Source organism: Erpetoichthys calabaricus, chromosome 2 (genome assembly GCF_900747795.2).
Source record: "Erpetoichthys calabaricus chromosome 2, fErpCal1.3, whole genome shotgun sequence".
Classification (NCBI taxonomy): domain Eukaryota; kingdom Metazoa; phylum Chordata; class Cladistia; order Polypteriformes; family Polypteridae; genus Erpetoichthys; species Erpetoichthys calabaricus.
Window position 1 is genome coordinate 58883236 of NC_041395.2, and position 26345 is coordinate 58909580.

General features: G+C 39.0%; 1 protein-coding gene across 1 annotated transcript in view; it reads left to right on the top strand.

The window, feature by feature from the left end:
- The window catches only part of mapk8ip1a (mitogen-activated protein kinase 8 interacting protein 1a), a 277120-nt gene that overhangs the window by 239764 nt on the left and 11011 nt on the right, over window positions 1-26345 (top strand). The window contains exons 6-10 of the mRNA XM_028793829.2: window positions 9729-9804; window positions 21835-22007; window positions 22196-22305; window positions 23389-23508; window positions 25752-25805. Of these exons, the coding sequence (XP_028649662.1) occupies window positions 9729-9804; window positions 21835-22007; window positions 22196-22305; window positions 23389-23508; window positions 25752-25805 (533 nt within the window). The remainder of the gene's footprint in view (window positions 1-9728; window positions 9805-21834; window positions 22008-22195; window positions 22306-23388; window positions 23509-25751; window positions 25806-26345) is intronic.

Below are 26345 nucleotides of genomic sequence, written 5' to 3' on the forward strand. Positions count from 1 at the left end.
GAAACCATAGGTCTGTGATGGTAGGTAAATCTTTATACTCCGTGGGGAAGAGTAAAGTTCTGGAATACATCAGTAGGGAGTAGATGGGCAAGTATGACCATGTCCTGCAGGGAACTGGTGCCCCACCTGAAAAGGAAGCCTTTCAGTCCATTAAGCATATTTGGTTAGCTGTTAGAAATATTGTCCCAATTTCTCATCTTGATCTATTTAAATGTTATCAAGGTTTTATGGTTTAATCAAATGACTTTGCAGTTTGTTCGTGATTTTCCTCAATCATTTGTGTAAAGTATTGCTTAATAGATTCAGCTTCAATTAGACTAGAGTATCATGGAGTATGTGATTTATATGATTTAATTGAAAGAACTCTGATGAAACTACTCTATCAATGTTTTTGAGAATTTTGAAGACTTGGATTAGGTCCTTAAGTAGCTCTCTCTGCTCAGAACAAGTTTAATGTCCATAGCCTATTAGAGTTAAAAGGGTCCTTTAGTCCAGGATGTGCACTTGATTCATTCCTTGCTCTTGATTCTCCTATACAGTGAGGGAAAAAAAATTATCAGAGGTTGGAAAACTAAATTTATGAGGCTCATGACATTTTTTCTCAGTGAATGAACTTGAAAATAAAAAATTTAGTTGGCATACATTAAAAAGAAAAACTCTTCCCCAGTAGTAACATTTTTCTAAACTGTGCAAGGTGCAATGCAGCATTTAATAAAGCAAATATCCTTATTATGCAATAGGTGACCACCATTTAGTTACACACAGTAGAAGTAGTAGTCTTAGACACACTTAATGTACAAGTTTCAATTCTGCCATTGCTCTCTGTTGTCTGTTTTGTGACATTTGTGCTGCAAGTTAATCTGCTGTAGTATCTATAGTTAAGTCCAAGAGTTTAAGTTCCATTTTCCTTATGTAGTAAGTACATTAAAATTTGTATTTGTTTTTTCTTTTTTAATTACAAAATTGGTAAATGAGTAGCAAAATCAGTAGCATGCCAGAATGTTAAGTTTGCGTAGTAATATTGTAAGAAATTCCACAAAGGCAGTGATGAGAAACAATGAAAGAAGTTTCATTCTGTTTAATAGTCGAACACTGTCAATGCAACAATGTTAAAGACTCCATCTCTACAACTCTCCATGGTCACAGATGTTGCACACATGGATGATTGGAGCTGAAACAGTTCTTTCCAGTTTTTATTATTATGTAATGGCAGCAGCATTATGAGCTGGCATTCTGTTATTCAAACGAGCAGCTTAAGCACCATCCGCAGTGGAGACTATAAAAGGGGTAAGTCTGCCACGTTCATGAAGTCATTGTAGTGTACTGAATATAGGTATGTACAAGCAAATATAAAGGAGAAAAATAAAGATTAAAATTGGGGAAATCTTGAGTAAGTAAAGGGAAAGCCTTTACATCTACAGTGTGTTTTCTATCTAATTTAAAGACTTGGTGTTTGATAATGTACAGTATAAGCATAATGCTGAAAAAGAGTGTACTTTATTTTTCTTGGAGGCAATTGGTAAGAAGAGTAGATGTAGACATACATGTGGGTTTTACACCAATACAGATTTGAGTGTCCTCTCCATAATAATGATAACCCAGTCCATATTTCCTTGTGATTTGCCCTAAGGGTAACATAACTGAACTCTGGGCAACACCATGGCATACTGGTGTAGAGTGAGAATTATTATTACCAACAAGAACAAACAGCCCGGGCCACTCTTCCATATGATCAACTAAAAGGGGATGGCAGACAGCATCAAAGGCAGCAGTGAGGTGAGGCAGTACTAAGATGTTGAATGTCTCTGAATCGAACAAAATAAGGAGGTCCTTCATAACCCTACGGACTAGGGCAATTTCATTGCTGTGTCCAGTTCTAAAGCCTAATTGGAATGGTTCCAATAAATTATGAAGTGACAGATGATTATGTGATTGAGCAGAGTCAAAGATTTTAGCAAGAAATAAAATGTTAGAGATTGGTCTGTAGCTGGATAGAACACTCACACCAAGGGAGATCAAAAGAGGGTTAAGAGGAAAAGGCTGTTGGGGAAGGATCAGTCTGCAAAATGGGTACATTTAGTTTCGTGTTGGAGTGTTAGGGTGGAATAGGAGGACCGATGTGCGTGGGTTTCATTACTGAGGTTCATCTTTGAGTGGATGTTATCTGCTCCCGCACTGATTAAGAAGAGTACCTACTATTGATGGAGAGGTTTCTCTTTCTGAGTTCTTCATTACAGAACTCAACCTCATCACTGCAGAAGTGACAGAGCCTAAGGAAAAAAAAAGTAGTGTTTTCAGTGTTCAGGGAATGGAATGGGATTTAGAGAAGGTAGCTGTGTGAGCCAACTGGCCTGTAATAGATAGATGTTTTAAGACCTGACAAGTTGGTGGAAAGAAAGACTGATGTCAGGAATGGTAGAAACTCTGACTGTATACCTGGGAGAAGGGTGGATAAAGGTACAATCATAAAATGAATTCCCTTATATTGTTTCTGGATCAACACAGTTGTTGATATATCGTTTGTATAGGTCCAGTCTAGGTGAGAGGAAAAGAAATGCTCTTCTAACCAGCTAATAAATGTTGACATAGCTAAGTCCCAACTCCATTGTCCTAGTAAAAAAAGTTGTTATTATAAGAGAAAGCACTGAAGGTTCTGGCATCCCGATGATGGTGTGTGGGAGGATTCTATTAAATGAAATTTTGAGAAAGATAAGGCCTTTAGTGTGAAGAATGGCAAAAAGATGAGAGCCATGGTAAAGATGAAGCAGTCAGGAAAATGAAATCTAAACTATCAAACAAATGGAGAGTAGTGGAATAGTTGCATATAGAAAACAAACAGGTCATTATCTGGTTTGTGGAGTTTGGGAAGAAGGTTGAATTGAGATATCTATGGATTTTCAACAGTGATGACGTTAGCAGGCAGGTCATTTTTGCTGATGATGCGAATTCAAACAGATTAACTTTACAGGGTTTTCATCAGTGCATTCAAGTGTGTGCAAATGGTTAGCTCTTCTTTATCTATAGCAAGATGAGTTTTGCTTTAGCAGTTTATCATCTTAGTAACAGTTATCACTTAGCACAAATTTGTAGACTGCACTGTAATCTAGTATAGTGTTGGGTTTTTTTGTTTGCAAAAAAGTATTTTCATATATTACGCCTGTTTTGCACAGTGGATTAAATGAACCAATGCACCACACTGGAACGCCTACTGTATGTTTAGAATGCACTCTTTCCCCCAACCTTTGTTAGACCATTGAATGAAAGGTATGTTAAAAGATGATAACACAGGTTACTCAGTCGCAAGGGGATTAGGGCTGAGTTTGGTGTTGACTTCAAGTTCAATGTTTGACTTTAGGTTCGATTATGGTCTTGGTTTTCGTAGCTTCCCTCTTGAGCTCCATGCTTTGACTTTTTCCTGGCTCTTAACCAGTCTGTATTTCTGTCAGTAATAAAAGTAATTTCACTGTTGTAAAAATCTGTTTTTATTCTGTTTGAACTTGTCATTGTCCCAAATCAAAAATCGGTACATGCTCTGGAAGGCAGCACTTTATGGATATTCAAGTAAGAGAGAGTTCTTTGGGAATGGCAGAAACCGGATGGGACTCTGCTGCATAATTGGGAAGGTAGGCACTGTCTGAGCCATTAAAGGTGCCTGTCCTGTACTTATAGACTGTGGTTCAGCCATGTAGGGACTTTTGGGACTAGAAGAAGAAGTTCTGATAGGACAGCTCAAGAGCATGCAGAGGACATTCCTGCCCTAGACCATGATTCCAGTGTTTTCTGTGGAAGTAACCAACATGTAGGGTTTAAAGGCCAAGTTTAAATCTGGAGTCAGAAAATGAGCTGGAGCAGACTTTATTGGCTGGGAGTATGAGTGGAAAGGGAGATGAAGAAAGAGTTTGGTAGGTAAGCATGATTTGGTTTTTGTGTCACAGAATTATTGATGGTGAACAAAAGAGTTAGTGATAGACAGAAATTTAATCAGACAAATTAGGAAATATTACGCTTCAGGAAGCATCTGATATGATGAAACACACCCAAGGTGTCCGGAGTGTAACGTTTGTCTAATTTTACACAGATCATTACATGGTACAAGATAGCTTCATGATCTTTGGGAGCACTGCTGTTCTCTCATCCCTGATGTGGTTCTCCTACACCCTAATTCACACATGGTAACATGTGACTAATGGCTGAACCTATTGATATGCTGTGTATATTTTGGCTCGTTTACTTTGATTCTTTACCTATTTGTTTTTTTTTTGGTCAAGAAGAGAGGCATGACAATGACTAACGTGTAATGTAATAAAGGAACCTGTGCTTAAACAATATGAACAATAGTGTTTGATATGTTGATGTGTAATGTCATCTGGTTTGGCAGCACGTGCCACATACTGTATATTATGAACCCTTTGTCAGATTTTGCACTCCAGTTGTGAGACAATGAAGTGGGTGTGAATTGAAAGGAGTAGTTTTAATTATTTAATCTTTTATAGTGGTAAGGCACATCCTGTTATTTTAGATGATATTGGTGTGGGATGTGCTCATTCCAGCATGCATGATTACTAATTAATGGTTGCCAGCTAACAGCAGTCCAGCAATCAGAGGACACCAACTCAGGGTGGTTTTGGAGAATAAGAGGAAGAGTGGTTCGTGCAATAGGAAAAGGAAAAAGTCTGGAAGAAAAATGAACAGAAAAAGCCGAGAGAAAAGGTGAGAGAGAGGTCATGGCTGCTGAAGAAAGGATGATGTCCTGATGCAGCGGCATCAAAGGGAGTTGTGGTGACTGACAAAGGTGGCAGCTCCGGGTCCATGGGTGATGGCTGTGGTGATGGATTGGAGGGATGCGGTGAGCTTCTTAAGTGAGATGCCCATTGGTCCTGAGGTCTGACAATGAGTAAGAAACATACATTTAAGGTTTTACCTTTGCATTTGGAATTTTATTATATTTATGTACCTTATTTTAAACACCCAGAAAACTATTGATCTCAAAGCACAATTTTACTGATTATTTATTGTTTGAGGACATGCTTTGTTTTGCACATTTTTGACTGCACTTTTTTTCTCAATGTATGAATAAACTGTAACTTCTTTTACAATGTAACTGTGACACCTGTTTACTCCCTCATCACGGCTTATCCTCAGTCATGACTATTGATGCTCTGGGAAGAGGGCAGTGCCAAGCCTGTGGGCTCTTTGGGCTTATGGTTTGTGGTTTTGCCTATTACTGGGAAAGACAGGGAAAACAGAATGCAGGAAGCAATATTTCCAAAAGCCTTTTTATGTTAAAAATTAATTGAGGAGAGAGAGAGAGAAACATCAGGAGAAACGAGAAGCTGAGGCAACTGACATCTTCTTCTTCTTTCGTCTGCTCTCGTTAGGGGTTGCCACATCAGATCATCTTTTTCCATATCCATAAACCATCCATAAACCTTCTATAGACCTTCCTCTTTTCCTCTTCCCTGGCAGCTCTATCCTTAGCATACTTCTCCCAATATACTCAGCATCTCTGCTCTGCACATGTCCAAACCATCGCAATTTCGCCTCTCTGACTTTGTCTCCCAACCACCCAACTTGAGCTGACCCTCTAATGTACTCATTTCTAATCCTATCCATCCTCATCACACCCAGTGCAAATCTTAGCATCTTTAACTCTGCCACCTCAAGCTCTGTCTCCTGCTTTCTGGTCAGTGCCACCGTCTCCAACCCATATAACATAGCTGGTCTCACTACCGTCCTGTAGACCTTCCCTTTCACTCTTGCTGATACCCGTCTGTCACAAATTACTCCTGACACTCTTCTCCACCCATTTCACCCTGCCTGCACTCTCTTTTTCACCTCTCTTCCACAATCCCCATTACTCTGTACTGTTGATCCCAAGTATTTAAACTCATCCACCTTCACCAACTCTACTCCCTGCATCCTCACCATTCTACTGACCTCCCTCTCATTCACACACATGTATTCTGTCTTGTTCCTACTGACCTTCATTCCTCTCCTCTCTAGAGCAAACATCCAACTCTCAATCACGAGAAATACAAAACAAAAGCCACCTACCTAAAGTCGGACATTTAGCTCAGATGTACAAGACAGATGCACTCTCTGCAAAAGTTTTTTTTCTTTTGTATGCTCTGCAGCGCCCAACTATTTCCTGGTAGTACTGAACATTTTTCTTACATTTTTGGTGGCATGCTGTTGGTATCATTCTGGTACCTTTGTCCTCTTTCAGAACTGTGAAACTTTAAATCAGGACTGTTATTATAAAACATTATGTCTGTTGAGGCAGATTAGTATTTGTGATCTTATCATATAACATAATTTGTCACCCTCTTGATTTATTTTGGGAATGTATTTGTTGATTTGGGGGTTTGTGTAAAGTAATTGATTTTTCTTAGTTGCGTTACACTTTTTTGATATTAATAATCACTGAGTGCTGGTCTGGGATTATTGGTGAGTGGGTTAATAAGGATAGTGTTGGTCACTGAGCCCCACACACTTTTTCATTATTACTTCTTGCTGCGAGTGAGATGGATGTGTCTGATCATGCTGTTGCTCTCAGGTATAGCCACATTCATGGAGAGAGGTACAGTTTAGTACATTACACTGTCTTTCAAAATTTTAATGGAAAAGGAGAAAGTAGTCGATGTGGGTTGTTTCACCAATTTTGTAATTACATTTGGTAATTTTTTTTTATAACCATTTCATAATTTGATTATAACCTGGCATACCAATGAACTCTGCCCCTGTCCTTGCTAAAGAATTTACTGAGAAGTATCAGATAAATTTAACCATACTTATCCATCCCTTCTTTCACCAAACCCACACTATCCCATTCTGCAGTTTTAGCATTGGGTGTAAGGAAGGAAGCAAACCCCAAATGGAATGTCTGTCCTTTATTCATAATTTTAAACATTTTTAACATGGCTGTTTGTAATTTTGGCACCTCCAGCCCCTCCTCATAGCTAATAACTCTAGTCCTGAAATTATTCATTATTTTTTGTGAACATTTTAATCCAAGGTGACATCCACAGCAAATTATAATACATTCAAGAATGATTAGAAGGTGCAAGAATCACAAGCAACATAGAACAAAATAAAAAGCCGAGAAAGAAGGGAGTGCTACTGCTACCATATAATTATACCTGCAACTAGGCTAAGACAAAAATCAGTATTCTAAACTCATCTCTAGCACAACAGCAGCTATCCTGCACAAGCCATTCCAAAATATTTCATTAAAAGATGCATTTTCCATAAACATGAGGAAATTGGGTGCAGTTCGAATAGACAAAGGGAATGTCATTGCACAGTTTTGGAGCAAGAACACAGAAGCATTGTCCAGTCTTGGCACATCTGGTAAGATGTGGGACAGTCAGCAGACAAACAGAGACAGAACGGACACTATTTGAAGAGACATAAGGAAAGGCCAAAAACTGGAAATATTAAAAAGCAGGACTATTTGCAGAGCCATAAATCAAAACAAAGGTTTTGAACTTGAACCTTGCAGCAACAGGAAGCTAGGGAAGAAACCTGAAGTAGATGAGAAGTTGTAGCAAAACGAGGAAGAGAGAACATCAGCCCTGGAGGACCTGAAGAAGAATTAGCTTAATTGGGCTTCTCTGGGCTTTCTCGAGCGGTGCTGTTTTTTTTTAGTATGAAGACCAAACTGCACAAACTATTCCACATAAGGCTTCCTAAATCTATTATATGTCTTCCATATATCATCTTCTGGTTTGCAATTCACACAGTGCAACACATTGGCATACTGTTAGTCATTCTAGTTCCTTGTGAATACTGCCTTTTAATGGAGAATGGCGAGTCTCTTGACTCTTAAATCTTTTTACACACTGCATACCTTCTAGTCCATAGATCCAATTATGAAATTGTGTCTACTGTTTTTCTATTGCTCTTTAGGGGCACATCAATCTGTATGGGTTGTCTGCCAATTTTTATCAGTAAAATAATGTATATATAAAAAAATACTTTTTAAAAATCATGCTTATATTAAGTTAAAAAGTGTACTAAAAAGTAAAAAATAAGTCTCTCATACATCACTTGTAAAATAAAAGGTGGACGCTTTTGCTAAGATTTTAAGAAGTGTTTCTTGAATGTTGATTGATAAAGCGCCCACGCTTTTATTTTATGAGTGATGTATGAGTGACTTATTTTTTTACCTTTTAGTACACTTTTCAATTTAATATAAGCGTGGCTTTTAAAAAGTATTTTTTATATATATATTATTTTCAGGGGCAGCACGGTGGCGCAGTGGGTAGCGCTGCTGCCTCGCACTTGGGGACCTGGGTTCACTACCCGGGTCCTCCCTGCATGGAGTTTGCATGTTCTCCCCGTGTCTGCGTGGGTTTCCTCCGGGCGCTCTAGTTTCCTCACACAGTCCAAAGACATGCAGGTTAGGTGGATTGGTGATTCTAAATTGGCCCTAGTGTGTGCTTGGTGTGTTTGTGTGTGTCCTGTGGTGGGTTGGCACCCTGCCTGGGATTGTGCCCTGTGTTGGCTGGGATTGGCTCCAGCAGACCCCTGTGTTCGGATTCAGCGGGTTGGAAAATGGATGGATGGATATTATTTTCAACTTTTTAGTGTTGGGTTTGTGTTAGTTTAATTTTGTAATCAATAATTTAACACTTCCTTTAGTATTTCTATCCATTACTAGTGCCATCTATTGGTGAAATCTTGAACTATTCTTCATATGAAAATTTCATTTCTTAATCAACTTGGATTAATTGATCAATTAGTGAAACTGATTATCGATTCATGTATTGTCAATTTCAACTCATTTGGACAATAGGATGTGGGTTAAATATCGATAACAAGATTTGTACCAGACAACAAACAGGTGTAGTTAAAATAAGCGTGGTAATAATAAAAGAACTGTTAAAGGACACTAAAGTGATACAAATGATGGTTCCCTGTTTAATTCCCAGCTCAGTACCTTCTGTGTTGAGTTTGCATATTCTTCCAGTGTTCATATAGGCTTTCTCTATCATCTCTGATTTCCTTCTTCAAATTCTAGTTGTTTTTGAGTGTGACATGCACTTTCCTGGCACCCCATTCAGGCCTGGCTGTTTCCTTTTGTAGGTTGTTTCTGGGATTGGTGCTGGCTGTCCTTCAGTCTGGACAGAAATGATCAGGTTTAGGAACTGCAGATGGAATGTGGATATTTTTCTGTAGTTCAGCGTTTCTCACCCTTTAAGTATTTGCGACCCGAGTTTTCATAACAGTTTTATTTGTGCCCCCCTAATGTTTTTTTGAAAGGAGCCCACTAATACCAATTTGTTCTTTTTTAATTAATGATATATCATAGATGTATATTTTATTATACCTACTTAACTTTTATCGACATGTATCTAACTCTATATTTATTTTTCTAGTATCAGAGTGTAGTTTAAGTTAATTTGTTTTGGTTTCAGTAGATGTATTTTTCATATTTTCAATTCGTTTTCTTTTTTTCACTGCTTCGCGCCCTCCTTTTTGTTACTTCGCGCCCCCCTAGGGGGGCCTGTCCCACAGTTTGAGAACCACCGCTGTAGTTTTAATCAAACTTATAAAGATAAGCATTTATTAAGATTGATTTTGGCAATTTCTTGCTTGTGTGAAAATACTGATAAATGTACGTTTTTGTCATCGTTTTTTTTTTTTCTGAAGTTCCAATATCTTTGGGCTGCAAGTTGAAAAAATTATTTTGAAGTTTTTAATGTGTTTTCTCTTTTGTCCCTTAGGTGCTGATTCATTTGGGTTGTTTTCCTGTGTAATAAATGGGGAAGAACGAGACCAGAGTCATCGTGCTGTGTTCAGGTAATGGGCTTCTTAGATTGATATATGTTGGAATACAAGTGGAAAAGTTGTAATGTCTGTGGATGAATTCAGTTCTGCAGTTATGTTTATTATTAAGTGGGTGATTAGCCAAAGAACACAAAAAGGTAATATCTAAAAGTGTTGTGTTAAATTTGTGTGATTGAAATGAGGGACTAATAGTGTTACACAAGGCAGCATTGCTGACTCACAGCCTTTGTTTTTCTTTTATGTCGAGGCCCGTGTCCATGTCACGTTTGATGGCTCATTACAAGCAGAGGCAGCAGGCTTACTTCTCCCACTTCTGTGTTTGTATGCCTACCACCTTTTTCTCTCTACATTAGCAGAAACATTGAAAATGATTCAATCTCAAATCTGTGCTCATCGTGTGGGTCTCATAGTGATGTGTTTTACTCTGGAGGAGTTCAAGAATGTCAATGTCTTGCCAGTTCAGGAGTGAAAAGACCTGTGAATGAGTGTGAACGATGCACTGGACTGTGGTGATAAAGTGAGAGCTAAAACCTTAAATAAAGATTTTAGTGTTGCAGATCAATCAGTAGTCCTTATAGCTTTGTTTTCCTTATAGCATTGTACTCTAGGTGTTGATGGAAAGAAAAAATGTCATAAGCATAAGCAGACAAATGAGGTTCTAGTACAGCAATACTGGAAGATTCAGAGTTGAATTTCTGCTTCTCATGATCAAGTGAAGCCAGTGAAAGTGATCTTGCCAAGTCCTGAAGATGGTCCATGGAGTCCTTCCACATGAAGTGCACCAGGCACAATCTACTAGGAGAAGACCCAACAGCAGACCCAGGCCATGCTGGACTAACCATTGTATAATCCAAGTGTGAAGTCAGTGTAGTTGAGGCAATAGATGGGTCACATGAAAAAGAACATGAGATGGAGTGGTATTGTTGAGAAGTGTCCATTCATACACAGCGTGTCTTCTCAATTTCTTTATGTTTAATAAGCCCAAAATAAGGTCACTTTAAGATATGAATGTCACAGACATTCTTTCACCTACATTTTTATAATTTTTCTTATGGCTTTCAGTTCTCTTTGTAAATAATAATAATAATAATTCATTTACGGTACTAAATATTTGTCTTAATCCAAATTCTGTCTAAATTCATCTGTAGGTATTTTACAGACTTTCAGGCACTATTAGTTGACTTATTTTAATGTAAAATTGATATTTAATTGTTAATTTTCATTTAAACCATTTCATTTAATTAAAAAATAACAAAGCAGGTTCCCACGTCTCACAGAAGAAGCTCCTCACACAGTAATTGTTTCCCTGCCCTTCTGCTGTAATGTAACAATATGAATTCATCTGTATTTTATATTCTACTAGCCAACCCGCGGCGTACCATACGCCGCATAATCAGGCTGGGTTTTTAATGACTTTTAAGCACAGGGAAAAAAATTAACATTTGAAAAATCCGGAGGAGAGGGGAAGGACGCCGATGCCTCACGAAGCATCAACACGTTTGAAGCAATTGTGTCGGAAATCGTATCGAAGCTTCGAAGCATTTAACACTCACCTCTGTAGTGACACTTCCTGGCCATTTTTATTAATGTTACAGAAACTTATGATACACTTCAATGACGTCTGTTAAAACTCGTATTGCTTTAATTTTTTAGCAGCTACATAGTACGGCTACTTTGCAGTAAGGAGACAGTGGAAGATTGTGGGTTCGCTTCCTGGTTCCTCCTTGTGTGGATAGCAAATTATCCGCGACAAACAAACTGTTTTACACGCTGCAAACCAACCCGAGGCGTAGTATACGCCGCTTTTTCAATGTTTTTTAAGCAGAGGGAAAAAAATGAACATTTGTAAAATCCGTAACGCTGCTTTCAGTAAGTACAATGTACACGCGTTTAGTTTGTTGGTGACTTTTTGCCAGCTGTCTTTCCTGGTTTGGGCTGTTTTTGCAGTGTTACCGCTTGTGCATATTAAATCTTGAATTCTTTTGAGTAACCAATTAACTAACACCCACCCACTCAGCTTGTGTGAAAAAAATGCGCCCGTTGTTTCATCATTTTGTTGCAGCAATATACATTGTGTTTTCACTCAGCGCGGAGGTGCGCATTCATCTTGGATTATTACATCCAGCTAATCTGCTACACGACTGTGTTTGAAAAACCGACTTATCTCTGATGAGTTTTACCGGCATTAATGATTAGGAATCTGGTTGGAATAAAACACTGCAGCCACAGGGGTTCACCAGGGCCGAGTTTGGGAAACACTGCTGAACACTCATGGCTCTTGCCAACTCACGGCGTATCATATGTCGCATAATTATGTATTGATGGGTGAACACTTTCTGAACGACACAGTTGTCCAAACAGAAGTGAAAGTAAAATCGAGACTGGTGCATTCTTTAACTGCATTCTCTCTCTTGTAGCGCAGTGGTAGTGTTGCTGCTTTACAGTAAGGAGACTGTGGAAGATTTTTGGTTCGTTTGGGCTGCATTTGCAGTGTTACCGCCTGTGCATATTAAATCTTGAAATCCTTTGAGTAACAAATGAACTAACACTAATAATAATAATAATAATAATAAATTTTATTTATATTGCACTTTATATTTTAGCAATCCCAAAGTGCTACAGAGTAAAAATAGAATAATAAAATAAAAAAGAACAGAAGAGTCTATAAAATACTTTAACAAAATGACTGTCTAAAAAGATGAGTTTTTAGGTTTCGCTTAAAGGCCTCAGTCGACTGTGGGGCTCTCAGGTAATCAGGGAGGGCATTCCACAGCCTCGGCGCCACCGATGAAAACGCCCTGTCACCCATGCTGCTGAGCTTAGTTCTGGGGACTTGAAGAGTGTTAGTGAGTACAGAGCGGAGGGAACGTAAGGAGTTATGGGGGGTAAGGAGTTCCTGTAGATAAAGAGGGGCATGTCCATAAATGCACTGATGGGTAAGAAGGGAGACCTTGTACTCTATTCTGAATGAAACAGGGAGCCAGTGAAGGGTTTTCAGGATTGGGGTGATGTGATCATACTTTCGCACCCTCATCAGGATCCTGGCAGCGCTGTTCTGAATATACTGGAGTCTCTGGATACTCTTGCCAGGAATCCCAATGAGGAGTGCATTACAGTAATCCAGCCTGGAAGAGACAAAGGCATGGACGAGCTTCTCTGCATCTGCCAGGGTGAGTAATGGGCGGAGTTTGGCGATGTTCTTGAGATGGTAAAAAGATGACTTACAGAGATATTTGATGTGGGTGTCAAAAGTAAGTTGGGAGTCCATTCTAACACCCAAATTAGTAACAGATGTGGAAAGAGGAATATTTTGGCCAGAGAAAGTAATACTGGTGATGGTAGAAGAGCGAAGATGATGTGATGTACCAACTAAGATGGCTTCTGTTTTGGATCTGTTCAACTGAAGAAAATTGAGCCTCATCCATGCCTCTATCTCCTCCAGGCAGGTAGACAATGTAGATGTTGGCAGAGGAGCAGTAGAGGAGGTGGGAGTAGTCCTGAGGTAAAGCTGAGTGTCATCGGCATAGCAATGGAACGATAAACCATGTCTGCCAATGACAGTTCCAAGGGGGAGCATGTAGATAGTAAAAAGGATAGGGCCCAGCACAGAGCCCTGTGGAACACCACAGGCGACGTTGTGGGTGTGGGACTTTGCGCTGCCAAGGGCGACATGCTCAGTTCTGCCAGTCAGGTATGATGTAAACCAATTTAGAACAATTCCTGAGAGTCCAATAGTGTATTGCAGGCGGTGAAGAAGGATGTTATGGTCTATTGTGTCAAAAGCAGCTGTCAGGTCAAGGAGGATAAGTAGTGAAGGTGAACCAGTATCTGCCGTCATCAGAAGATCATTGGTGACCCTGACCAGGGCTGTTTCGGTGCTATGGCCAGGGCGAAAACCAGACTGAAACTTTTCAAACAGATTGTTCAGTTTGAGATGTTGCAGCCTATCAAAGACTTGCTGCCCCCAACTCAAGGTGGCTCAGAGGTCCATGTGTAGCGTACAACAGATGAACATAAATGACGCCGTTTTTTCGGAGGCGTCGCGTCCCAGTTAGTGGGCGTGGCTGTGTGAGTTGTCGTCGTATCCAATGGTCATAGAGTTGGTGGGCGAGGCTCTTTCCTACTTGTCGGCGGCTTAGTGAATCCATGCCTCTTCCTGCGTGCTTGCATGGTTGTCTTGTTTTGGTGTGCGTGCTTTCATGGGTGTCTTCCCCTTTGGCGGCGACTTTGTTAATTATATATATAGATTCTTGTCTTTGCTATTTTTTAATTATTTTCGTATTTGTGTTATTTCTTTTGATTTAATTTATTATTGGTTAGTTGTGTATTGTCTCTTGAAGTTTGCCTATGTTCCATGTTCTTTGTAGGTGGTCTCCCTCACATCATCACTCTTTAGCCTTTCACAGCATATTTATAGGATAAGTTTGATACTGTACAAGTCAAAGTTACTTCTTCTCAAACATGGTGTATATGCATTTACCGTTCAAAATGATGTTCTAAAGTTAGGCACTTTCTACACATTTTTAAAAATATATAACTGGTCAAAGCATTTTAACCTTATGAGTCGCAGGGCTCCATTGGAAATAAAAGCATAAAAACTTACTGAATACATTCATTTTTCAAGCCAAGAGAGTTGTCGAGCATTGGTGGTAGCTGCATTGGAGACAAGCTTCTTCTGCACTACAAATTGTGGAGTAGCATTTCATGGGGTAGTTTAACCAAAGATTTTGAAAATCATCATAGACATTATTACACACTGTTTTGCATTATATGCAGATGATTTTGTTTCAGACTCATAAAACATAAGAACATAGGAAATTTGACAAACAAGGAGAACATTCCGTCCATCAGACATCTCTGTTTAGTTAAGAGCTAAGCTGTCTCAGTATCTCATCCAGAACCTTCTTAAAGGTTGTCAGTTTCTGCTTTAACTACGTGTCTAGGAAGTTTGTTCCAGATTCTCACAACTCTTTGTGTAAAGAAGTGCTTCCTGGCTTCAGTCTTTAATGCATTTTCCCTTAATTTCCACTGGTGTCCTCGAGTTGATGATTCATGATTTACTCTTTAACTTAAAAGAATACTGTTGGATCTATTGGATTTGCTTTATCAATGCCTTTGAGGAGTTTATTCTGGTTTAGAACCCTACAGAGTCTTCTCCGCTAAATACTACATAAGTTTAACTCTCTGTGTCTGTCAGAGTATGACATGTCCTTAAGTGCTGCTATGTAGTTGAAATTTGGCACACTTTTTTATTTTTGGAATTTTGTGGGAAATGTTTGTTTTTTTAATTTTGTTGGAATATCTACTATAATCTATTTTAAAACATGGAAACATTCAGTGCAAATTCTGATTATTCGCCTTTTCATATTTACCTTTAGGGATATTATTTCACTCCCTCGCCCTGTCTATATTTATATTTATTATTTATATACATTGTAACAAAAGATGCTATATGGGCACCTGACCCGATACAGATGGACATGGAGGCATGTTAAAATAAATACACTTTTATTTTTTCTTCACCTGTGGGGCGTGTCTTCCCTGTAATCCCCACAGGCACAACACAGTCCCAAGTGTAAAAAAAAGCACCACCAAAACACACCACACACTTTCTTCTTCTTCTTCCACCACCACTCCTCCTCCAAGCTTCATCCTCCTCCCCCCGACTCTGGCCATTGAGTGGTGGTTGCTGGGCCTTTTTATAGTCCACCCGGAAGTGCCCCTGGTGGTTGATCACCGCGTTCCGGCTGCACTTCCGGGTGGACGTTTGGGTGTGGCGAATATGCTGCCCATACAGTCTCAAGAGTCCCAGTTGCAGCACCCCCTCAGGGCTGCACCCAACTCCAATTCCCAAGGAGCCCTGTGGGAAACCGAGGCACCGCTCCAACCCAGGGGGGCAGCCATCTAGCATCCAAGGGGACGTATTGCACTGCCAGGGCTGCTCCCCCTAAATATAGGGTGAAGGGGTGTCCCGGCTGGGCATGGACCCCGGCCGTCTGCCACAACATACAGTATATATACATTGTGATAAGAAAGAGTCAAATACATCTTAAAGATTTGGGGCAGGTACCCGTATATTGTTTTTCCCGGCTGCAAAATTTGATTTAAAATAGCATGATGTGCATAGAACAGAGTCCAGAATAGAACTGATTGCATGGAGACAAAATGGCGGTTTTAACTGATAAAATGGGAAATGACGTCATTGGCACCGGAACTGAAAGTGATGTCTTCATGACCGGAAGTGAGGTCGTTGTCGGTGCCAGAACTGGAAGTGACATTTTCTTGACCAGAAGTGAAGTTATTGTTGGCGCCGGAACCAAGCAGGATTTCCAGAGAATGTTCTGGAGAGACTGAGAGAAACAGTTAGCACAGTCCACCACTCCCTGGTCTGGCATACTGTATAATTACCATTTTCTAGGCCCTTTAGCTGTTTCCCATGCACACGCGTGTGACAACGCATTTATATATATATATATATATATATATATATATATATATATATATACTGTAAAATGAATAGACTCGACACACTTAAAAAGGTTTCGGGCAGCCACCCGTATATTATTCCTTGCTGCAAAAGGTTTTTAAATAGTACAGAGATGTTCTCAGTACGGAGTCCAAAACAGAACTGTTGAGGGTTTGCAAAGATGCCGGCTTTAAGGGATCAGACAGGAAGTTACATAAGGGAACCGGAAGTGATGTTCTTCGGATGTCAGATTGGGTGCCGGAAGTGATATTCTTCTGGGCGCCGGAACTGGAAGTGACATCATCTGCTCTGAATCAGGTGGGTTTTCCCGCGGCTAGTCTGTAGAGATAACAGGAGAAGGTTTAGTATACCCGCCACCCCCTGGCCTGGTGTGGAATTACCTTTGCTTGGTCCATACAACGTCCTCCTAGTCACACGTGTGTGACAATCTTCTTCTTCTTCTTCTTTCGGCTGCTCCCATTAGGGGTTGCCACAGTGGATCATCTGTCTGCATATGGATTTGGCAAGATTTTACACCGGATGCCCTTCCTGATGTAACCCTCCCCATTTATCCGGGCTTGGGACCAGCACGAAGAAACACACTGGTCTGTGCATCCTCTGTGGCTGGGTTATGTGTGTGACAATATATATATCCATCCATCCATCATCCAACCCGCTATATCCCAACTACAGGGTCACAGGGGTCTGCTGGAGCCAATCCCAGCCAACACAGGGCGCAAGGCAGGAAACAAACCCCGGGCAGGGCACCAGCCCACCGCAGCAATATATATATATATATACACACATACATATATTGTGAGGAACAGCTGGATATTGTGAGGACCCCCAAAAGATGGAAGGATGGGGGATGGCAGATATTTTTGGAGACTGCCTCTACCAAAACACTAGATGGCAGGTCCCCTGGAGTGTAGCAGTGCCATGGATTCCTGCAGGGCATCCTGGGACTTGGAGTTTGGTTTCTCAGCCCTGTTGGGTACCATGGGTGCCGCCAGGAGGAGCTGTAAAAGATCTGGAGGAGCCATGTGTCATCCATAGCCTGGAAGTACTCACAAGTCACAAGGATGGAAGCTACGAAATATTTCCGGGCTGAAGAAAAAAACAGTTCTCCATCTGACCCGGAAGTGCTAGCAAGTCACGTGGGTGGAAGGAGAGAAGCACTTCTGGGAACCCAGCAAGCGAGCCAGAGTCAATCCTTGCTGGGAGATGTGGAGGAGAAAATTGTGCTTTATTATGTGTATTATTGTTATTACCTGCCTATTACTTGTGGCCGAGGTGCTTAGGACACTGTTTATAAGAAGAAAAAGTATTAAAATACTTCTTAGTACTTTTACCCTGTGTCCTGAGCATCTGTCTGTTGGGTTTAAAGGGACAACAGTGACCTCTAGTGTTCATTTTATATATATATATATATATATATATATACAGTAATCCCTCACTTATCGCGGGAGATAGGTTCCAAGGCCGACCGCGATAACTGAATTTCCGCGAAGTAGGGACACCATATTTATTTAATTATTTAACGTTTATTTGGACGTTTTTAAACCCTCCCTGTATTGTTTACAACCCACCCTTTACTCTATTAATAACAGGGACAACTGCTAAGCAATATGAAATCGGTAGATAAGTTTACACTTACTATATAGCGAAGTACACGTAGCTATATATGACGTGATGAATATGCTGCGCAGTAAAAATGATGACGATGAAAGTGATGATCCCCTGAATGCAGTATAAAGAGCACGTTAATGTTGAATGAGTGAGATGAGATGAGACTTCCTGGTTAATGCAGCACTGCGTCGCTGAGCCAATCAGCAGCACACAGGAACTTAACTGCGTGCTCTGATTGGGTAGCTTCTCAGCCATCCGCCAATAGCATCTCTTGTATGAAATCAACTGGGCAAACCAACTGAGGAAGCAACTATCAGAAGTAAAAAGAGTAATTGTCCGCAGAAACCCGCGAAGAAGCGAAAAATCTGCGTTATATATTTAGATATGCTTACATATAAAATCCGCGAAGTCGTGAATCCGCGAAAAGTGAACCGCGAAGTGGTGAGGGATTACTGTATATATATATATATATATATATATATATACTTTAGTTTGTCTTTTTTATTCAATATTTTGTCTGAAATCACTCATCAGCTCTTTATGTACTGCATTATATGAAGTATTCTTTTAAATTTACCTTATTGCTCCTCAGCCTTCCTGATATATAGGAAGTTTCATTTGTTAGATAGAGATAGATAGATAGATAGATAGATAGATAGATAGATAGATAGATAGATAGATAGATAGATAGATAGATAGATAGATAGATAGATAGATAGATAGATAGATAGATACTTTATTAATCCCAGGGGCATTCTGAATTCTGATTATTATGAAATACTAAGTCAAGACAGGTTTCTTCTCCTGCTGGTTTGTTGACATTAGATTTAAAAATAACCATTAAATTACCTCGGTTAGTTCCAGCTCTTAACCATTGTTTATTGGCTTTCACTGTTTGGGTTATTGAAGTCACTTTTGACTATGACGTCCACATCAAAACTCACCTCATAATGCTTCTGATGACATTATTATGTGTGCTGAGGGCTGTTTAACATATTGTGCGATTTCATAACTTTATTCTTGCAGCATTTTATTTATATTTTCTGTTTAAGATGCGGCTTATCTCTCATTTGAAGTTGGCTTTTATTAAAATTCTCATTTGTGTACATGGTGGCACATTGTCTACCTTTTCATCCTTGCTTATCTTTGTTCGGTTTTGTGTACTGTAGCTCTTTATTTGAGATTCTTCATGGTTTCCATCATTGCCATAATGTATCCATGTGCAGCTGTAAAAAAGCAGATTGCCAAATCAGATACTGTATATGAATGGATGAATACACAGTATGCAGCTCTGATTAAGATATTTCATTGATAAATCCTTTTGTTATTAAAATAAGCAATATTTAGACTAACATTTTCTAAACTTACTTTTTACCTAGTGGTTGATAATTTTAACCTTAAACTCTTCTACCTTTGAATTTCTGTTTATTTACATATTCATTAATATTAAAATCTTATACATTATTCATTATGATTTCCATTTCCAAAAATGGTCCTGGTGCAAATAATCATATGTCGTACTAATAGAAATGTTTGAAATATAGAATTATAATACTTAGTTTAAACTGGTAAGAACCTTGAAGTACAAGGTTTGATGAGCAGATCCAAAAAAATCCAAACAGGTGAATACAAATTGTCTGTAAACTAGTGTGAGATCAAAAACCAAAAGAAAATCCAACAGCAAATATAATTGCTAAAGAAGCAATAAAAAGAAGGAGCAGACACTAAACAATGTGCATCTTGATCTTTTAAAGATTGCTAGTGTGCCATAATGCACACACAGGATGTACATGCTCTAACACACCCTAAGAACACATAACATTTTAATAAAAGACACATAACATGTCATCAGCAGCAACATCACCAACAGAACACCTCAAAAAGATAAAAATAGGATAAAAGAAAGGGGCAAAAACACTTAATATGTGACAGGTCTGCCCTATGCCCCCTATCCTCTCATTCCCTTATCTAAACAGGCTACAGGAAGAGTTTTCTGTATTTAATATAATATAGCATAAAGTGTGTAATCGTGCCACTTAAGAAACATACACAATCTGTCCATACATTTTTCAATCTGTTTAATTCAATTCAGGATCACAGAGGGTTGGGGCCTTCCAACAGCATCAGATACACAAGTCAGAAAACAACCCCAGAACGACACCACCACTCACACACACGGCCAGCTTAGAGTCATCAGGGTTGGAGTTATCAGTCAACTTGAGTTGAATGTCTTTACAACATGGCAGAAAACCCAGAGGACCTACTGAAAAACCCCAACAGACACAAGGAAAATGTGCAGACATTACACAGAAAGAGAGACTGGCCAGACATGAACATATGATAGTTGTAAGTGAATGGTTTAAGAGGCATCATGGAGAATTGGAGGATTATACAATTAACCAGTAGCAACACTAAGTGATGTACTAATGTAAGGACAGTTTCTGAAACTGTGATGCTATTGTGAAGTTCATGATGTCGTCAGTAGGGTCCCTAAGATGTTTGTGGTTATTGTCATAATATATATAGTCATATAAGTGTTCTGAGTTTATTTTGGGTTTTTTTACCACCAGGGATCAGCAATCATTTGTATTTTCAGCAAACATCTTGTTTTCTTACTTCACCACACCGATCAGTGTTTTCCGTAGTACCTCGGTATATAAACAACTTCCTAATTATTCTTAGTGGTAGTTAGTTTTTCTGTCAAGTAGGCCGTAGTTGTAGGTTTCTTATTTTGATTTTGACTTCATCGTAACTTTCAACTCTCGAGTAACATCTTGCCCTTGGTTCCTGGTTACTTGTTATCACGGTTCTGACTCGTGTCTATCTTAGATTACATTTCAGTTTTTGTTTATCATTCCCTGGTATTTCAGTGCTCACAATAATTCCTGGGCATATCAACTGATCTTAACAGGTAGGCTTTTATTTTTTTTTTATAATTTATATTAATGACATTGATTCTGATATAACTAGAGAGGTAACAGATATTCAGGTAGGAGCAAAAACAATGCAGGAAGACCTGCATAATGACCAAAACCAGGAAAACACTTGGATAATTTAGTTACAGTAAATGTAAGTAATTTACATACAGGGGTAAGAAACATTATAAATAAAAGATGGCCAGTGCTGATCTACAGGAACCAGATGCTGAAAATGATTTAAAGCTTTACACTGACAACATCATATCAACTTCAGAGCATAGAGGGATATAAAAGTTAAAATGTTAGGGTATACTTTATCTGCTAAATTATATAAAGTGCTAGTGAGTCCACATTTGGAGTCACTGCGTTCAGCAACACCTTGCAATAGACGTGAACCATGTCCAGGATTTGTTCATGCCTTGAGCCCGATGCTTGCTGTGATAGGCTCCAGCTTTCGTACATCCCTGCTCAGGATACAGCAGGTTTGTAAAATGGATGGATGGTGTTCAGCCACTGCACAAATGACAATGCAGCTTTAGAAATTGTGTAGTGAAGAACAATTAAGTCCATTCCTGGACTGAAGGGCATCCCTTCTCTGAAAGTCAAAGAAAAATTTACCTTTTTAGTCTCAAAAAAAGAAGGCCTAATGCAGGCCCTCATATTTCTCAAAGGCATCAGTAAAGTTAATTTGTTAACTGCCTTCTGTCAAAACTGAATGTTTTACACAGGCCACTGACAGAAATAAATTCAAGATGGAAGCCAAGCAGCATTCACTGCTTTATTGGTGGTGGCAATCTGAAATGAACTACTGAATTATGGACAGTACTTGGAGGAAAATCTCAGAATTATTTCAAAAAATGGTTGATGGAATGGATGCTACTTTACTTTTTTTAAAATGCCAGTGCTTAAGAGTTTTCAACTATTTTAAAAATGAAGGAAATGCCTGTATCTTCATGGATTCTGTGCATTTTAACTTAAGGCATGCCAAAGGTCTTTTCCTAATAGCATCTAAACATGCTCCTTTGGTAGGTTCATCCCACGACACGATGATGAGCTCGAGCTGGATGTGGATGACCCTCTGCTGGTGGAGGTTCAGGCAGATGATTACTGGTATGAAGCCTACAATATGCGGACAGGCGAGAGGGGTATCTTTCCGGCATTCTATGCTATTGAGGTGGCTAAGGAGCCTGAGCACTTTAAAGGTGGGTTTCTCTAGAGGTAAGGAAAAAACATTTTTAATTCATGTGAAAAGATTATCTAAATCATGAACATGATTATGGTGACTATCTTTTTGAATGCTATTTTGGCCCATAAATATTCTCTAGAGTCTTTTTTTCTTAATTTTTCTTTAAAAATAACCAGAAGCTGCTAACTTTTTCCTTCTTTTTAGAAATGGCAAAAAGCAGCGACTGGGTGGACAAATTCCATGTAAAATTCCTTGGTTCTGTGCAAGTGCCGTATCACAAAGGGAATGATGTTCTGTGTGCTGCTATGCAAAAGGTACTCTGTCTGAATATTTGTCATCTGAAGCCTCCTGTATGCCACACTTATGAAATATCATAAAAAAAATTAAAACCTAGAGTGGAATTTGCTTTTTCAGCTTATCCCAAACCTTGCATCACAGAGAGTGACATGAAAGAGAGGTCAAGGCTTCATGACCTATTATTGTAGGGCACTTCTTACTTATGCTATATAAAAGTTTTAAAATAAATGGGGCACACACAAACGTGTGTTTTCTACTTCAATTTTCTGTCCTATCATGTTTTCTGGCTGCGGTGGGTTGGCACCCTGCCCAGGATTGGTTCCTGCCTTGTGCCCTGTGTTGGCTGGGATTGGCTCCAGCAGACCCCCGTGACCCTGTGTTCGGATTCAGCGGGTTGGAAGATGGATGGATGGATGTTTTCTGGAGTCTCCAAACATGGAGAATGGAACTGTAATGAACAACTGATGTCATAATTGAAAATTAATCATATCCATTTACATATATTGGTGGATCACAGATGCTAGTGAAGAAGATGCTCATGTACACACTTTCCTTAGCACAGGAGTTTTGACCCCCGCCTAAACAATATAAATTAGAACATTAGAATACTCTAGACGAGAACAGGCCATTCAGCCCAACAAAGCTCACCAGTCCTATCCACTTATTTCTCCAAAAAAAACATCAAGTCGAGTTTTGAAAGTCTCCAACGTCTTACTGTCTACCACACTACTTGGTAGCTTATTCCAAGTGTCTATCATTCTTTGTGTAAAGAAAAACTTCCTAATGTTTGTACAAAATTTACAATAACAAGTTTCCAACTGTGTCCCGTGTTCTTGATGAACTCATTTTAAAATAACAGTCTCGATCCTTAATCTTCTTTTGCTTAACCTGTATAGGCTCAGCTCTTTTAATTGTGCAACAAAAAGTGTCTAGCAGATGCTTAAACATTTATCACTGTCATAGAGCTAGCAGTGTCATTCATAGAGTGTCAGTCACTTAGGCAAATAAGTCTACAAAGTAATACAGCAGGGCTAATATGTCATGTGTATTTAATTAATAAAATTAAATTGTTTGTGTTTCTATTATTTTTTTTATTTCAGATTGCAACTAACAGACGAGTAACAGTGCAATTACACCCACCTTCTAGCTGTATTTTAGAAATTAGTATACGAGGAATAAAAATTGCGGTTCAAGAAGATGCCAGCAGTGACTATGAAAGGGTACATTTTCTGTTTATTTTTTTAAATTATAATTACTTTCATTTATTTAGCAAAAGCTGCCCAACAGAATGCATACCTTGTTAACTTTGAATATCATTCCCCGTTAGTAAGCTTACTCCAGCAACAAATTCCTCTTTGTTTGGTTTTGCTGCCATCTACTGAGAAGGAAGTTTATATCCAAGATGTGATGTAATCTTTTTGTTGCATAAGCCACAATAACAACTGGATGAAGTTGGGATTTACGTAATTGAGCACTGCTAAGCATCTAATGCCTGTTTACTGTGAAGGATGATATCATCCGCTGGCTTTTGCTTTTTCAGTTAATGCCTGCCATGCTTGATGAAGTGCTTCCAGTGTAATCCAGCAGGCCAGTGTCCCTGTATTTATTTTATTCCATTTGTGACTGATGATATGCAGCAGGAGTTCTTTCCTCTGTAAAATCTTCATTGTCTTTTAATTTTGTATACACCACACTCAGCAGTGACAGATATTTGTTAAGTTCTTTTTGTGGACTCTTGATATTTTAAAGTATGGCCGTCCTCCATGTTCTGGTCATTCCAGTTTTCTGTTTGCTATATCTAAGTATGCACAGTTTCTACCTCATACTCCAACAGTTGTAGTTAAAAAAGGTGGGACTTCTCACCATTTACCAGAATCTGTTATCCGATGCAATCTTATTAGACTTTTCTGCCATTGATCGTGTCACAAAGGATCTGCCTGTTTGCAAGACTTGGTTTAGAATATAACACTATCATCTCTTACTGCTCTGCTCTATCTAGGCCACCTCAGTCACAATTAGTTATTTCATGTCCCCGTCATCATTAGTTTTTGAAAAGATAAAATTCTTGGAAACATATAGTTGTTCATAAATGTATTATAGAACAATATACTTCTTAGCACAATCATAGTAATATAATACACTAAATGGCCAAAGGTTTGTGGACATCTCACCATCAGACTTGCATGAGCTTGTCAGATACCCCATTCCAGAACCATGGACATTAATATGAAGTTGCTACCACTTTGCTGGAGTAACAGCCCCCACTCTTCTGCAAAGGATTTCCATATGATTTTGGAGTGTGTCTCTGAGAATTTGTATCCATTCAGCCAAAAGTGAGGTCAGGTACTGATGATGAATGAGAAGATCTCGCTCAAACTTGGTCTTCCAGTTTAGTCCCAAGTGTTCAATAGGGTTGTGATCAGAGCTCAGCGCAGGTCACTCAAGTTCCTTCATGTCTTTAAGGACCTGGTTTTGTACACAGGGACAAGATCAGGTTGGAACAGAAAAGGACCTTCTTCACAAAGTTTCCATAAACTTGGAAGCACACAATTGTCTAACATGTCTTTGTATTCTGTAGCATTAACAGTTTCTTTCAATAGAACCAAGAGGTCTAGCCCAAACCCTGAAAAATACCCTCAGACCATCATCCCTTCTCAACCAAACTTTACAGTAAGCACTATGTAGTCAAGAAAGTAGCATTCTCCAGGCATCTGCCAAATACAGATTTATCTATCAGACTGCCAGACAGAGATGTGTGATTTATCATTCCGGAGAACAAGTTTTCACTGCTCCAGAGTCCAACCACTCCAGCTCACACTTGCCATTGCACATAGTGTGCAGCTGCACAACCAAGGACACCCATTTTGTGATGCTCCAAACACATAGTTGTTGTGCTGATGTTGCTTCCAGAGCAGCTTGGAGCTCTTTTGTGTGAGGATAGGCAATATTTTACAAGCTATGCACTTCAGCACTCAGTGACTCCACTCTGAGAGTTTGCATGGTCTACCACTTCATGGCTGAGCTGTTGTTGCTCCTAGACACTTTCACTTCACAATAACAACGACTACAGTTGACAGGGGCAGATCCAGAAGAGTAGAAATTTCATGTATTGGCTTGTGGCAAAGGTAGAATCCTATGATAGTTCCATTTTTAAAGTCACTAAGCTCTTCCGTACGACCCATTCTACGTCCAATGGAGACTGCATGGCTATGTGCTCGATTTCTAAGCACCTGTTAACAATGGTTGAGGCTGAAAACACCTGAACTCAGTAATTTGGAAGGATGTACACATACTTTGGGCCATAAAGTATATTTGTATTGTCTTTATATAGGTTATAAAATATTTTTTATTTGATGTGTTTTTAAAGTTTGAGTTCCTTATTTTCTTGTTTGGTGTCAAAATATTAAAATATATTATTTCAGTCACAATTCATTAAAAATTAACAGATTTTTTTATATTCTAGGAATTTGCTTGTGCCGGAAGGAAATTGGAAAGAATGTTTGCCTTAGAATCTGGGGTGAGTTTTTACATTTTCATTCTTAACAATTCCATTCCCTTTTGTTTTTTCTATGATATTACCAAATGTTTCTTAGTTTGATTTCTTTACTTTTCTTTTCTGTTATCAGGAGCCTCACTGAGTTAGAATGACCATAGAACTTCATAATGATTAAACTTTTAATGTCTAAATTTATCTATTGTATATAAAGCCCTTAATATCTACCATTCATTCAATCACAGCAAAATATCTATTTGTTTAAAAATTGTATGTTTTATTTTATTTAAAATATTTTAGTTGTTTTCTGGATGAGTGACATGGAACGCTGTCAATTCATAATAAAGCACTGGTGTTTATACAGTGATTATTTCTGTATATTGAAGTAGCATTGAACACAAACAGCAGTTGACCCTAAAAGGGATGTCAGTCCATCACAGGGTACACTCACCCACAAACAAGAAAAATGAAATCACCTTTTTATCTAATGTGCACATCAATGGGGTGTGGAAGCAAAAATCCATACAAACAAGATGAACACACCAACTTCACACACACACCGAA